This window comes from Oncorhynchus tshawytscha, linkage group LG18 (assembly GCF_018296145.1).
Source record: "Oncorhynchus tshawytscha isolate Ot180627B linkage group LG18, Otsh_v2.0, whole genome shotgun sequence".
Lineage (NCBI taxonomy): Eukaryota > Metazoa > Chordata > Actinopteri > Salmoniformes > Salmonidae > Oncorhynchus > Oncorhynchus tshawytscha.
The window spans coordinates 21,948,209-21,963,169 of record NC_056446.1 but is presented as its reverse complement, the minus strand read 5'-3'; the positions used below and the strand labels follow the sequence as shown (position 1 = coordinate 21,963,169).

The 14,961-nt window shown below is 43.5% G+C and overlaps 1 protein-coding gene across 3 annotated transcripts in view; it reads right to left on the bottom strand.

The window, feature by feature from the left end:
* The window catches only part of LOC112217359 (tyrosine-protein phosphatase non-receptor type 14-like), a 103,162-nt gene that overhangs the window by 50,396 nt on the left and 37,805 nt on the right, over window positions 1-14,961 (bottom strand). For all 3 annotated transcript variants that reach the window (XM_042300831.1, XM_042300832.1, XM_042300833.1), the window contains exon 3: window positions 9,917-10,092. In XM_042300831.1, the coding sequence (XP_042156765.1) occupies window positions 9,917-10,092 (176 nt within the window). The remainder of the gene's footprint in view (window positions 1-9,916; window positions 10,093-14,961) is intronic.

Below are 14,961 nucleotides of genomic sequence, written 5' to 3'. Positions count from 1 at the left end.
AAAATCTGTTGTTAAAATAGCATTGTAAAATAGCATTGTATCTGGTCAAACAGATTTTTTCCCAAAGATTTAGTAAGTGTTGGTAACAGGCTGATTGGCTGGCTATTTGCTTCCCTCCAGGCCTGAGGGAACACACTTTACTGTAGGCTTAGATTTTTTTATTTGATCTTTATTTAACTAGGCAAGTCAGTTAAGAACAAATTCTTATTTTCAATGACGGCCTAGGAACAGTGGGTTGACTGCCTGTTCAGGGGCAGAATGACAGATTTGTACCTTGTCAGCTCGGGGATTTGAACTTGGCTACCCTGCCGCCCCGCCATTGAAGAGATGGCAAATAGGAGAGGCAATATCATCCAATATCATTCTCAGTCATTTTCCATCCAAGTTGTCAGATCCTGGTGGCTTGTCATTGTTGATAGACAACAATCATTTTTTTACTTCTTCCACACTCATTTTACTGAATTCAAATTACAGTTGGCAATATCAGTGGGTTTTGTGAGGAATGAGCGAACTGATTCAATGAATGATAGAGCTGAGTTTGCCTTTTTGGCCAAAATGTTATTTAAGGTGCCCCAAAGCATTTAATATCATTCTTGATATAATATATCTTCATTTCATAGTGTACAGTGGTTCGTCCTTTAAAAGTTGCAGTGTACTGCGGCGCAGCTAGCATGGTGCCGCAGAATTCTATGCCATGTTATTTAAGCGTGAACCTCTGGTACCAATAATGCTAATTAGTGCTACTTTGACCACCAGAGGGCATCTTTGAAAAGCATTTGATAGCCTTCAATAGTGGCTGTACTAGAGAATGCAGGCACGCGGTAGACCAGGGTTCAATTCCCCGATGGGGAGGAAGGAGTAGACTGTCCTTGTAAATAAGAATTTGTTCTTAACTGATTCCATGGGTGTTATTTCATAGTTGTGATGTCTTCACTATTATTCTACAATGTAGAAAATAGTAAAAATAAAGAAAAACCCTGGAATGAGTAGGTGTGTTATGGATCCATAACTAAATAAACATCGTCATTTTGAAAGAGTATTTGTATCATTATTTTATTAATGAAAGCATAAAGATGCCATTATTAGTTACATTGTTTTAGTTTGAACGTGCAGCCTGGCACTAAGAACAGCGGGAACGTTTCCCTAGTCAGCTCCATTATTAGTGCAATGCCCCTTACAGTGTTGCCAGCAATGCCCCTCCCCCTTTCTCCTCCTCCCTTCCCCATGGGCTAGGTCGGTCTTCTGTGCGCGGCTCTGTGGTCCATCCCGTGCCCCCTGCTCTCATGCCTTGAACCTCACGCACTTTCAGTGGATACAGCTGGAGAACGGCAAGGCAATCCCATTGTGCGCCACTCGGGAGCCATGTACAATATAACCAATATATATTGTCCTGCTAATAATAGGGTTAATAATATATCTGTGAGAATATCCAACATGATTTTTTTATCATTCTAAATTAATAATAATAATAATCGCTTTGTTTAAAAAATAACAATATTTTGGAGATGATTTTGTTTTCAAAAAAGGTAAAATTAGTGATAAAAAGACCATTCTTGAACATGGGGTAAGACATTGTTACTAATTTGTAAATAAAGCCAGTTTGATATTTAGAATAATTTGTTTTTGTTTTTAGAGGATGAGAAACCAAAAACCTACAATCATCTCATGGGTCTCCCAGTCGAGGGCAGCACGGTATTGAACCAGCATCTGTAGCAACCATTGCGCCACTCAGGCGCTGTATAACGTGACCGGTTGGGAGTGGCCTACAGTACTACAGTAAGACCAAAATAATCCTAACAAAATAAAATAATAACAACCTTAGTGTAACAGCAGTTTTAGTAAGTAATACTGAAGTCGTGCACAATTATCAGTTTCTATTTTGGTTTATGTCACCCATTCATTGTCAGTTAGAGACACAGTAGGACCCAAAAGCATAATCAGTGCTCTAACTCCCCCTTGTGGTGGTCTGGAGCAATGAAGAGATGACGCAGGGTACCGTACTAAACCACAAATGACCTCTATGTGCCGCAGCATAATCACAAAACATTTAGTTGACCAACCACTGTAGTTTCTTCTTCTTTTTGTTCTGTTTAAGTCACATGATTTCTCAATATGCAGTAGGTTTGCAAATCAGTTATGCAGCCAGGTTTGCCATTCCTTTAGCCACATCCCTCTCAACCATACAATTTGTCAATCAATCCACAAGGAATATAACAGTTTTTACAGTCATTTTCTGAATGCTTATAAGTAACTGGAGTACGCAATTTCGGAAATGTGTCAAGTGCAGCATCTGGTTTGAAGTGCAGCATCAGCCTTGAAATGCGTGGACAGAGTCCAGGAGCCAAGATGATTTGGATGGACTCTGTCATTCCCGTAAAGCATCTACTGTTTCCAGAAAGTTATATATAAAAGTTTTGCCAACAGAGCTACAGTAATCTTACAGTAATGCCAGTAGCCTGCTGAATCTTTCACAGCTGTGGCCCAACAATGGAACAGGGCCTGAAAACTTTCAGCGATAGTATCAGTTTTTTTACACTCCATTTACAGCAGTTCCGAGCTAGCCATCCAAATGTAGTTAGACCCCACATGGACTACAACAACATCAGCCCCCAGCATCTGTCGCAGAATGGTAGGAAGCAGGCTTGTAATGTCCTGTACTTGTGCACCAGGATAGCACAGGTATTTCCCGCCAAAACTGGAAGAGTCTTTCAAAAGCATATAAATACACTGAGTGTACAAAACACTAAGGACACCTTCCTATTATTGAGTTGCACACGCCCCTTTTGCTCTCAGAACAGCCTCAATTCGTCCAGCATGGGATCTAATGTTGAAAGCATTCCACAGGGATGCTGGCACATGTTGACTCCAATGCTTCCCAAAGTTGTGTCGATTTAGCTGTACCCTGTAGATCCCATCCTGGATGAATGTTGAGCATGAAAAACCCAGCGGCGTTGCAGTTCTTGAAACAAACCGGTGCGCCTGGCACCTACTACCATACCCTGTTCAAAGGCACTTAAATCTTGTGGGGCTCCCGAGCGGAGCAGCAGTCTAAGGCACTTCATCTCAGTGCTAGAGGCGTCACTACAGACCCTGGTTCGGTTCCAGGCTGTATCACAACCGGCTGTGATTTGGAGTACCATAATTGGCCCACCGTCATTATAGGGTTTGTCTGGGGTAGGCCGTCATTGTAAATAAGAATTTGTTCTTAACTGACTTGCCTAGTTAAATATATATATATTTAAATTGTGTCTTGCACATTCACTCTCTGAATGGTACACATACACAATCACTGTCTCAATTCTCTCAAGGCTTAAAAATCCTTATTTAATCTGTCTACTCCCCAATCTACACTGATTGAAGTGGATTTAACAAGTGACATCAATAAGGATCATAGCTTTTACCTGAATTCACCTGGTCAGTCTATGACAGCGATTTCCAACCCTAGTCCTCCAGTACCCCCAACAAGTACACATTTTCATTGTAACTGTCATGGCAGACTAGGTGTGTAGATAGGAATCAGGCGCAGAGAGCAGAGAGGTCCATCAAAGCCCTGTTGTTCCACCCCGCTCCTGCGGCCAAGGTCCCGGAACTCCAGGGCAAAGTCCTGCGCGCTCCTCGTCTCCTGTCTCAGGTGGAACAGCCGTTCAAACTCGGGGTAGTGATCCCTCGCCAAGTCTGGGCCATTCCACACTGCATTTGCCCACTTCAGGGCTCGCCCCGTCAGACAGGAGATGAGGACGCTCACGCTCTCCTCCCCTGAGGGAGTCGGACGGACGGTAGCTAGGTATATTTCCAGTTGGAGGAGAAACCCCTGACACCCAGCCACCGTCCCATCATACTCCCTGGGGAGTGCCAGACGCAGGGCCCTGGAGCCGGATGCTGAAGCAGGGGTAGGTGGTGCTGATGGAGGGGGCCCTCTCCCATCGGACCATCCTCTCCATCATTTGATCCATGGCGGACCCAATCCGGTGAAGAACGGTGGTGTGATGGAGGACCCTCTCCTCCATTGATGGGTGTTTTTGTAATCTATTCTGTAATTCTATTTTGGATGCAATCTGAATGGAATTGATGGAGAGAGAGAATGACTGGGAGAGAGTGCTCACGTATGCACTAATTTAAACTGGGCGGTTGGATTTAAAGCAAGACATTAGAGTGATAGGCTGTTTTAAAACTCTGCAGCTTCAATTTAAAAAGACGTTATCTTTACAAAAGTGACCTGGTCACGTTAGTTCATCTTTACAATTAAAAAATAAGGTTACCCCCAAAAGCCAGATGGAGATGTGTAAATTAGATGGAAAGTCAGATGGATATGTGTAAATTAGATGGAAAGCCAGATGGATATGTGTAAATTAGATGGAAAGTCAGATGGATATGTGTAAATTAGATGGAAAGTCAGATGGATATGTGTAAATTAGATGGAAAGCCAGATGGATATGTGTAAATTAGATGGAAAGCCAGATGGATATGTGTAAATTAGATGGAAAGCCAGATAGGTGGGTAAATTAGATGCACATTCAGTCATTATATTAATGTAGCATAGGCTGTGCTGCAGCAAATGTAGGTCTACCTGTTACAAGACAAAAAGTTCCCATGATGAGATATGTCTACATGCATTGTGAACTGCATTCCACACTGAGATGGGCTGTCTGTCCCCACTCTGAGCGTTGATGATTGATCACGCAGAAAGCAGAGAGAAGGCTGTAGAGAAGCCAGATTTAGACATCACATATCATTTAGCAGTTACATTTCATGTCATGCCGTTCATATAAATAATTTATTAGAATTTACTGGATTCCCACAGTTATTTATCACAGGAAATGGGAGTGGGTTTGGGTGGGAAATTTCTGTGAATCTCAGTAAACCGGTTCCTGCTATTCAACCCTAGTCTGTGCTGTCTGGGGTGTGTGGACTAGCTCTCTGAGCTCCACCATCTCTCTCTCCAGCTCTGTGGATTTATCTCTCTCAACAATAGAGGTGCAGTGCAGTAGTGGGTCTATTCAGTGCTATAGGTTGATTCTCCTTTTGGGGCTGCACGTCTGCGGGGCAATTTGCAGTGGGGGTGTGATTAGACTCGCTCAGGATGGGGGAGTCGTCACCAAGAGTGAGCTTCTCCTGCTGCGCTCCCTCTTTGATCCCATAAAAGTCCTGCTGAAACTGTTTGAGTTTGCCATGCACCATCCCTGTTCAAGCCTTGTACACGTTGGCAGAGGTTGTTTCAGTTTCATGGTCCTCAATGTCTAGTATTCTGAGTTTCCACCATGGAAATCTGTAGCATCTGTTGGATTATAGCTTAAAATATACTTATTCATGTTCAGAATTCATTGAGTACTTTACATGTATAAGAAATGTATATGTTGGAGTCAATGAAGGGTGAATAGGAACTTGCTGTATGGAAAGTTACTGAGTGAGACAAGGGGAAGTGTAGAAAGTTAATATTCTGTTCAAATGGAATATTTGGAAGGAGGCAAAGAGCAACAGTCTAGTTTCAGTTCCTGATAAGGCAGGTCAGTTGCTGAGGATCTAGGACCATGTGGGATGTGGAAATCAACTCGAGATAAGGTCAAGTTAAAGAGAGAAGACACTGCTCGGAGGGGGGCCACACACACATCTAAACCCATGAGGGTCCTATACTTAGGCAGGGCCATGACAATACCAGTAAGATGAACCTAACAACAGAGAAGGAGTGTCTATCTTAGACATGCAAGGAGATGACTGCCTAGTTGGAAGGTATACAGATGTACTTGTGTGACTGAGCTTTTCATAGGTTCTGAACAAACTGTGTAAAATCTAACACCTCTCTCTTGACAGAGGGGGAGTGTGCTCTTTTAGCACTGTGCCACGCCAGGGGAAAGGGTGGAAAATTAAGCTGCATATTTTCCCCTCTTTCTAACAATCAGCAAATAGTGTCTCTGAATTGTCCTTGAGGAGCTTCTTTATACACTTATTCCATGCAGTGTTCTTTTTTTTATATCTAAGGGGTACTGTACTGTGATGACCTCTGCAAGGGAGGAAGGTATGGAGCAGAGGTCATCAGAGGCCTCTGCATTTGGGTGGAGGAGGCTGTGATGCTCTGCTGCCTTTGTTGGGTTCAAGGGTTTCACACCTCTCACTTCACACCTCAGAGCAAATTGAAGTTGCAGCCGGGACGTCTGTGCTGTCCTAGCAAGCTTTGTAGCTTAGTAGCCTACAATTAGCATCAAGTCATTATATATAACAAAATATCTAGAGAGGTACAGAGGCCCATTATCAGCAACCATCACTCCTGTGTTCCAATTGCATTTTGTGTTAGCTAATCCAAGTTCATAATTTTAAAAGTCAACTGATCATTAGAAAACCCTTTTGCAAATATGTTAGCACAGCTGACAACTGTTGTTCTGATTAAAGAAGCAATAAAACTGGCCTTCTTTAGACTAGTTGAGTATCTGGAGCATCAGCATTTGTGGGTTCGATTACAGGCTCAAAATGACTAGAAACAAAGACCTTTCTTCTGAAACTCATCAGTCTATTCTTGTTCTGAGAAATGAAGGCTATTCCATGCGAGAAATTGCCAAGAAACTGAAGATCTCGTACAACGCAGTGTACTACTCCTTTCAAAGAACAGCACAAACCAGAATAGAAAGAGGAGTGGGAGGCTCCGGTGCACAACTGAGCAAGAGGACAAGTACATTAGAGTGTCTAATTTGAGAAACAAGTCCTCAACTGGCAGCCTCATTAAATAGTACCCACAAAACACCAGTCTCAACGTCAACAGTGAAGAGGCGACTCTGGGATGCTGGCCAGTTTCCCACAGCATGATGCTGCCACCACCATGCTTCATTCACTGTGGGGATGTTTTTCATCGGCAGGGACTGGGAAACTGGTCAGAATTGAACAAATGATGGATCGCGCTAAATACAGGGAAATCCTTGAGGGAAACCTGATTCAGTCTTCCAGAGATTTAGACTGGGACAGAGGTTCACCTTCCAGCAGGACAATGACCCTAAGCATACTGCTAAATCAACACTCGAGTGGTTTAAGGGGAAACATTTAAATGTTTTGGAATTGCCTAGTCAAAGCCCAGACCTCAATCCAATTGAGAATCAGTGGTGTGACTCAAAGATTGCTGTACACCAGCGGAACCCATCCAACTTGAAGGAGCTGGAGCAGTTTTGTCTTGAAGAATGGGCTAAAATCCCAGTGGCTAGATGTGCCAAGCTTATAGAGACATACCCCAATATACTTGCAGCTGTAATTGCTGCAGAAGGTGTCTCTACAAAGTATTGACTTTGGGGGGTGAATAGTTATGCACGCTCAAGTTTTCTGTTTTTTTTGTCTCATTTCTTGTTTGTTTTACAATAAACAATATTTTGCATCTTTAAAGTGGTAGGCATGTTGTGTAAATCAAACCCCCCCAAAAATATATTTTAATTCCAGGTTTTAAAGCAACAAAATAGGAAAAATGCCACGGGGAGTGAATACTTTCGCAGGCCACTGTACAGTTTTGTAATGATGTGCAAATAGTTCAAGTACAAAAGGGAAAATAAATAAACATAAATATAGGTTGTATTTACAGTGGTGTTTGTTCTTCACTGGTTGCCCTTTTTCTTGTGGCAACAGGTCACAAATCTTGTTGGGTCTAATTGTGTTGCTGTCCTGGGGCTGTAGGTTTATTTGGTGTTTTACGTTGTACACTGAGGATATTTTTGCAGAATTTTGCATGCAGAGTCTCAATTTGGTGTTTGTCCCATTTTGTGAATTCTTGGTTGGTGAGCGGACCCTAGACATCATAAGCATAAAGGGAAATGGGTTCTATAACTTATTCAAGTATTTTTTGCCAGATCCTAATTGGTATGTCAAATTTTATGTTCCTTTTGATGGCATAGAAGTCCCTTCTTGCCTTGTCTCTCAGGTCGTTCACACACACAAACACTCCTTCTCCGTCTCTTTCTCTCTCTTTCAATTCAATTAAATTATATTTATTGGCATGGGAAACATGTTTACATTGCCAAAGCAAGTGAAATAGATAATCAACAAACCCCACCTCTCTTTCTCACACACACACAAACCCCTCAATCTCACTCAAGCGCTGGTGTCCACTTCCACCACTGTCTGACACTGTTTTTCTTAGCTGAAGTTGCTTTGGACAAGATTCTCACACACACACACACACACACACACACAATCCCCCCTCCCTACCTTCCCTACACACACCTCTTGATGTTTTGATGGTAAGTTGAAAATGGCCTGTGGTGATATAGACCCATCTGTATCTGACCCCGAGAAATTCTACACAGAGGTCAAGTCCACTACGGCAACATCAGAGGGACACATTTCACCGACATCACAAGTCTGTCTGCCCCCTGCCAATTAACCTCCAGGCCTGGCTTTAGCGAGCTCAACAGAACATCTTTAAAAAGCCATGCAGCTTTTTACATATACAGGAATTTGGTCTAGTTTCCAGTCCAACTCTTCAAAGAGCCAGGCAGCTACTCTACTGTGCCTAAATCTAGACAAGCTCAATCTGCTCATCCAGAGCCACACACATCGAATGTCATTTCATAATGCCCCCAGGCGGATTCTAAAGCCTTTAGTGAAATGGTTGATCTTCTGCTATGCCTCTGTAGCATAAGATTCAATGAAACCACTCACAGAGAAAACATTTTTCTCTCAAATAGGGAGCAAACCACTTGCTACTGCAGCAGACAATACGCTAGACAAATTAGATTGCGGTTTCATGTCTCGTAGTAAACAGAGGGAGGAATGTGTGGTGTGTGTGTCAGTATGTGTTCCTATAACTAGGATCTGAGGCCTGTTTTAATAAGCATTCTCTCTCTGTCTGTCTAGACATTGTTATGATACCCACTGCCTGCCCTGCCACTCCAAACTAACAGTCAGTCCTCTGAAGCAGGCTCAACAACAAGCCTGGGTTATAGAGGAAACACAATAACACTACTTAACCAGTGTCTAGGGTGTGATACAACACCATCTAATAGAGGGTGTGGTATGGTACTGTCCTGTGGCCTGTCATGAGGCATGTGAGGCCTTGGAACAGGGACAGATAATCCGTATGGTATTGGGCCATGATAGAGGATAGAGGTAGAGTGTAAGGTATTAAGGTATAGGGTGTAGTGTATGTTACCTGGTGACCTACTCCAGGTGGGACACATTGAGCACATACAAAAAGGTACAGACCAGGGACAGTGGATGGGTATGGTATGGAGCCATGGTAGAGTGTTTGGTTGAGGGTGTAGGGTTTAGTGTGTAGGGTTTAGGCTGTAGTGTCACCTGGTGAACCAGAGTTCGATACTGCGACCAAAACAGCCACATTTGCGACCGTTTGACTTGGCAGTGCGACACACATTTTTAACTGGTCTCAAGGACGCCAGTGAAAGAATGACCTGGTCACGTTAGTCTTTGGTTCACAATTTTATTCAAACTGTAATACGCAATTGACCAAAAATAAACGGCATGGGAATGCCATGGGATGGCATGGGAATGCCCCTGTCTGTGTGTGTCAAGGTTCGATATCCGGGCCAGTCAATCATCCCCGTCAGTGGCCCATTTGTACCAGCGAAAAAAATATTGTAATAATGCTATTTTTTATCTAGGCTATATCATTGATTTTAAAAAACTGATTGATTCCAAAGCTGTTCGTTATGTCGATTATTTATCACACGCGCACAGCACACATACAGTATAGCCAAGATAATCTGTGAGGCAGAGAGAGCGCACAGATCTCGAACAGCTGGTTGATGCATGGAGCAAAGAACGACAGCAGTAGGAAAGACGTTCCAAGTTATGATATCTACCAGTAGATGCTAAGGCAAGAATGGGTTTCGGTTGCAGCGTTACCTGGTCACCTGCTCAGGCAGGAAACGTTGGGGTGAAGGGTTTAGTGTGTAGGATGTAGGGTTTAGGCTGTAGTACATAATGTTACCTGGTGACCTCCTGCTCAAGGCGTGAAACATTGGGGACGTAGAACATGACCCCGAAGAAGAGCAGTGGCTCGTTGCCAAACTTATCCAGCTGTTTCTTCAGAGGTTTCTCCAGCTCAACCCAGCGTTGGGACTGGGGCTGGGCCTTCCCCTGGAACCACAGGCCAAAATAATGGGTCTGGGGGGGGAGACAGAGGAAGAAAGTAATGATTACACATTACAGACATACATATCATTATTGCATCTGAAAGAGGGTTACCACAGAGACAGCAGCAGCATGTCGAGAAAGGTATGGTGGTCCTGCTTGAGATACAGTGCATTTGGGAAAGTATTTTTCTACATTTTGTTACGTTACAGCCTTATTCTAACATTTATTCAATCGTTTTTTCCTCATCAATCTACACACAATACCCCATAATGACAAAACAAAATCAGGTTATTACAAATTTTAGCAAATGTATATAAAAAAACAACTTAAATATCACCTTTACGTAAGTATTCAGACCCTTTACTCAGTACTTTGTTGAAGCACCTCTGGCAGCGATTACAGCCTTGAGTCTTCTTGGGTATGACGCTACAATCAATCAAATGTTTTTATAAAGCCCTTTTTACATCAGGCGATGTCACAAAGTGCTTTACAGAAACTCAGCCTAAAACCCCAAACAGCAAGCAATGCAAATGTAGAAGCACGGAGGCTAGGAACAATTTCCTAGAAAGGCAGGACCCTAGGAAGAAACCTAGAGAGGAACCAGGCTCTGAGGGGTGGCCAGTACTCTTCTGGCTGTGCCGGGATGAGATTATAACAGTACATGGCCAAGATGTTCAAACGTTCATAGATGACCAGCAGGGTCAAATAATAATAATAATCACAGTGGTTGTAGAGTGTGCAACAGGTCAGCACCTCAGGAGTAAATGTCAGTTGGCTTTTCAAAGCCGAGCATTCAGAGTCGAAAACAGCAGGTCTGGGACAAGGTAGCACGTCCGGTGAACAGGTCAGGGATCCATAGCCGCAGGCAGACCAGTTGAAACTGGAGCAGCAGCACGACAGGGTGGACTGGGGACAGCAAGGAGTCATAGACAGAGGCATAGTCCCAGGGCTCAGGTCCTCCGGAAGGGGAGGGAGAGGGAGAGAGAAGTAGAGGGAGCATACTTAAATTCACACAGGATACCGGATAAGACAGGAGAAATACTCCAGATATAATAGACTGTACCTACCCCCGACACAAACTATTGCAGCATAAATACTGGAGGCTGAGACAGGAGGGGTCGGGAGACACTGTGGCCCCGTCCGACGATACCCCAGGAAAGGGCCAACCAGGCAGGATACAAGCTTGGCACAGCTGTATTTGGGGAGTTTCACCCATTCTTCTCTGCAGATCCTCTCAAGCTCTGTCATGTTGGATAGGGAGCATCTCTGCACAGCTATTTTCAGGTCTCTCCAGATATGTTAGATCAGGTTCAAGTCCGGGCTCTGGCGGTGCCACTCAAGGACATTCAGAGACTTGTCCTCAAGCCACTCCTGCATTGTCTTGGCTGTGTGCTTAGGGTCGTTGTCCTGTTGGAAGGTGAACTTTCGCCCAAGCCTGAGGTCCTGAGTGCTCTGGAGTAGATTTTCATCAAGGATCTCTCTGTACTTTGCCCAGTTATTATTTCCCTTGATCATAACGAGACTCCCTGTAACTGAAAGACATTCCCACAGAATGATGCTGTCACTACTAGAGGTCGACCGATTATGGTTTTTCAATGCCGATACCGATTATTGGAGGACCAAAAAACCAGATAACGATTAAACGGCCGATTTTTGTGTTTTATTTGTAATAATGACAATTACAACAATACTGAATGAACACTAATTTAACTTAGTATAATACATCAATAAAATCAATTTAGCCTCAAGTAAATAATGAAACATGTTCAATTTGGTTTAAATAATGCAAAAACAAAGTGGTGGAGAAGAAAGTAAAAGTGCAATATGTGCTATGTAAGAAAGCTAACGTTTCAGTGCTCAGAACATATGGTGGTTTCTTTTAACATGAGTCTTCAATATTCCCAGGTAAGAAGTTTTAGGTTGTAGTTATTATAGGAATTATAGGACTATTTCCCTCTATACCATTTGTCTTTCATTAACCTTTGACTATTTGATGTTCTTATAGGCACTTTAGTATTGCCAGTGTAACAGCATAGCTTCCGTCCCTCTAGTTAGCGCGCGCTAACTAGCTAGTCATTTCACTTCAGTTACACCAGCCTCATCTCGGGAGTTGATAGGCTTGAAGTCATAAACAGTGCAATGCTTGACGCACAACGAAGAGCTGTTGGCAATGGCAAAACGCACTAAAGTGCTGTTTGAATGTTTACGCGCCTGCTTCTGCCTACCACCGCTCAGTCAGATACTTGTATGCTTGTATGCTCAGTCAGATTATATGCAACGCAGGACACGCTAGATGATATCATCAACCATGTGTAGTTAACTAGTGATTATGATTGATTGTTTTTTATAAGATAAGTTTAATACTAGCTAGCAACTTACCTTGGCTTACTGCATTCACGTAACAGGCAGTCTCCTTGTGGAGTGCAACGAGAGAGAGGGAGGTCGTTATTGCGTTGGACTAGTTAACTGTAAGGTTGCAAGATTGGATCCCCTGAGCTGACAAGGTGAAAATCTGTTGTTCTGCCCCTGAACAAGGCAGTTAACCCACCGTTCCTAGGCCGTCATTGAAAATAAGAATGTGTTCTTAACTGACTTGCCTAGTTATATAAAAATATTTAAAAATATATTTAAAAAAAAAAAAATTAAATTGGCAAATCGGGGCCCAAAAATACAGATTTCCGATTGTTATGAAAACTTGAAATCGGCCCTAATTAATTGGCCATTCCGATTAATCGGTCGACCTCTAGTCACCACCATGCATCACCGTAGCAATGGTGCCAGGTTCCCTCCAGACGTGACGCTTGGCATTCAGGCCAAAGACTTCATCTAGGTTTCATCAAACCAGGCTTGCGTTTGGTCGCTCTACAATAAAGGCCTGATTGGTGGAGTGCTGCAGAGATGGTTCTCCTTCTGGAAGGTTCTCCCATCTCCACAGCGGCAGTCCGGAGCTCAGTCAGAGTGACCATCGGGTTCTTGGTCACCTCCCTGACCAAGATTCTTCTCCCCAATTGCTCATTATGGCTGGGCATCTAGCTCTAGGAAGAGTCTTGGTGGTTCCAAACTTCTTCCATTTAAGAATGATGGAGGCAACTTTGTTCCAGGGAACCTTCAATGATGCATACATTTTTTGGTACCCTTCCCCAAATCTGTGCCTCGACCCAATCCTGTCTCGGAGCACTTCTTTCGATCTCATGGCTTAGTTTTTGCTCTGACATGCACTGTCAACTGTTGGACCCTATATAGACAGGTGTGTGTCTTTCCAAATCATGTCAAAATCAATTGATTTGACCACAGGTGGACTCCAATCAAATTGTAGAAACATCTCTTGGATGATCAATGGGAACAGGATGCACCTGAGCTCAATTTAGAGTCTCATAGCAAAGGGTCTGAATACTTATGTAAATAAGGTATTTCAAATCAAATACAAATACTCTCAGTACTCATTTTATTAGCTGTTCAGGAGTCTTGGGGGTAGAAGCTATTCAGGAGCCACTTGGACCTAGACTTGGCGCTCCGTTACCGCTTGCTGTGCGGTAGCAGAGAGAACAGTCTATGACTAGGGTGGCTGAAGTCTTTGACAATTTTTAGGGCCTTCCTCTGACAGTGCCTGGTATAGAGGTCCTGGATGGCAGGAAGCTTGGCCCCGGTGATGTACTGGGCCGTACGCACTACCCTGTGTAGTGTCTTGTGGTCGGAGGCCGAGCAGTTGCCATACCAGGCAGTGATGCAACCAGTCATGCTCTTGATGGTGCAGCTGTAAAACCTTTTGAGGATCTGAGGACTCATGCCAAATCTTTTCAGTCTCCTGAGGGGGAATAGGCTTTGTCGTGCCCTCTACACGACTGTCTTGGTGTGCTTGGACCATGTTAGTTTTTTGGTGATGTGGACACCAAGGAATTTTGGAGCTCTCAACCTGCTCCACTGTAGCCTCGCCGATGAGAATGGGGGCGTGCTCGGTCCTCCTTTTCCTGTAGTCCACAAACATCTCCTTTGTCTTGATCACGTTGAGGGAGAGGTTGTTGTCCTGGCACCACACGGCCAAGTCTCTGACCTCCTCCCTATAGGCTGTGTCATCGTTGTTGGTGATCAGGCCTACCGCTGTGTCATCGGCAACCTTGATGATGGTGTTGGAGTCGTGCCTTGCCATGCAGTCATGAGTGAACAGGGAGTACAAGAGGGGACTGAGCACACACCCCTGAGGGGCCCCGGTGTTGAGGATCAGCGTGGCAGATGTGTTGTTACCTACCTTTACCACCTGGGGGCGGCCCATCAGGAAGTCCAGGATCCAGTTTAAATCAAATCAAATCAAATCAAATTTTATTTGTCACATACACATGGTTAGCAGATGTTAATGCGAGTGTAGCGAAATGCTTGTGCTTCTAGTTCCGACAATGCAGTAATAACGAGCAAGTAATCTAACTAACAATTCCAAAAAAACTACTGTCATACACAGTGTAAGGGGATAAAGAATATGTACATAAGGATATATGAATGAGTGATGGTACAGAGCAGCATAGGCAAGATACAGTAGATGATATTGAGTACAGTATATACATATGAGATAAGTATGTAAACCAAGTGGCATAGTTAAAGTGGCTAGTGATACATGTATTACATAAGGATGCAGTCGATGATATAGAGTACAGTATCAACGTATGCATATGAGATGAACAATGTAGGGTAAGTAACATTATATAAGGTAGCATTGTTTAAAGTGGCTAGTGATATATTTACATCATTTCCCATCAATTCCCATGATTAAAGTGGCTGGAGTAGAGTCAGTGTCATTGACAGTGTGTTGGCAGTAGCCACTCAATGTTAGTGGTGGCTGTTTAACAGTCTGATGGCCTTGAGATAGAAGCTGTTTTTCAGTCTCTCGGTCCCAGCTTTGATGCACCT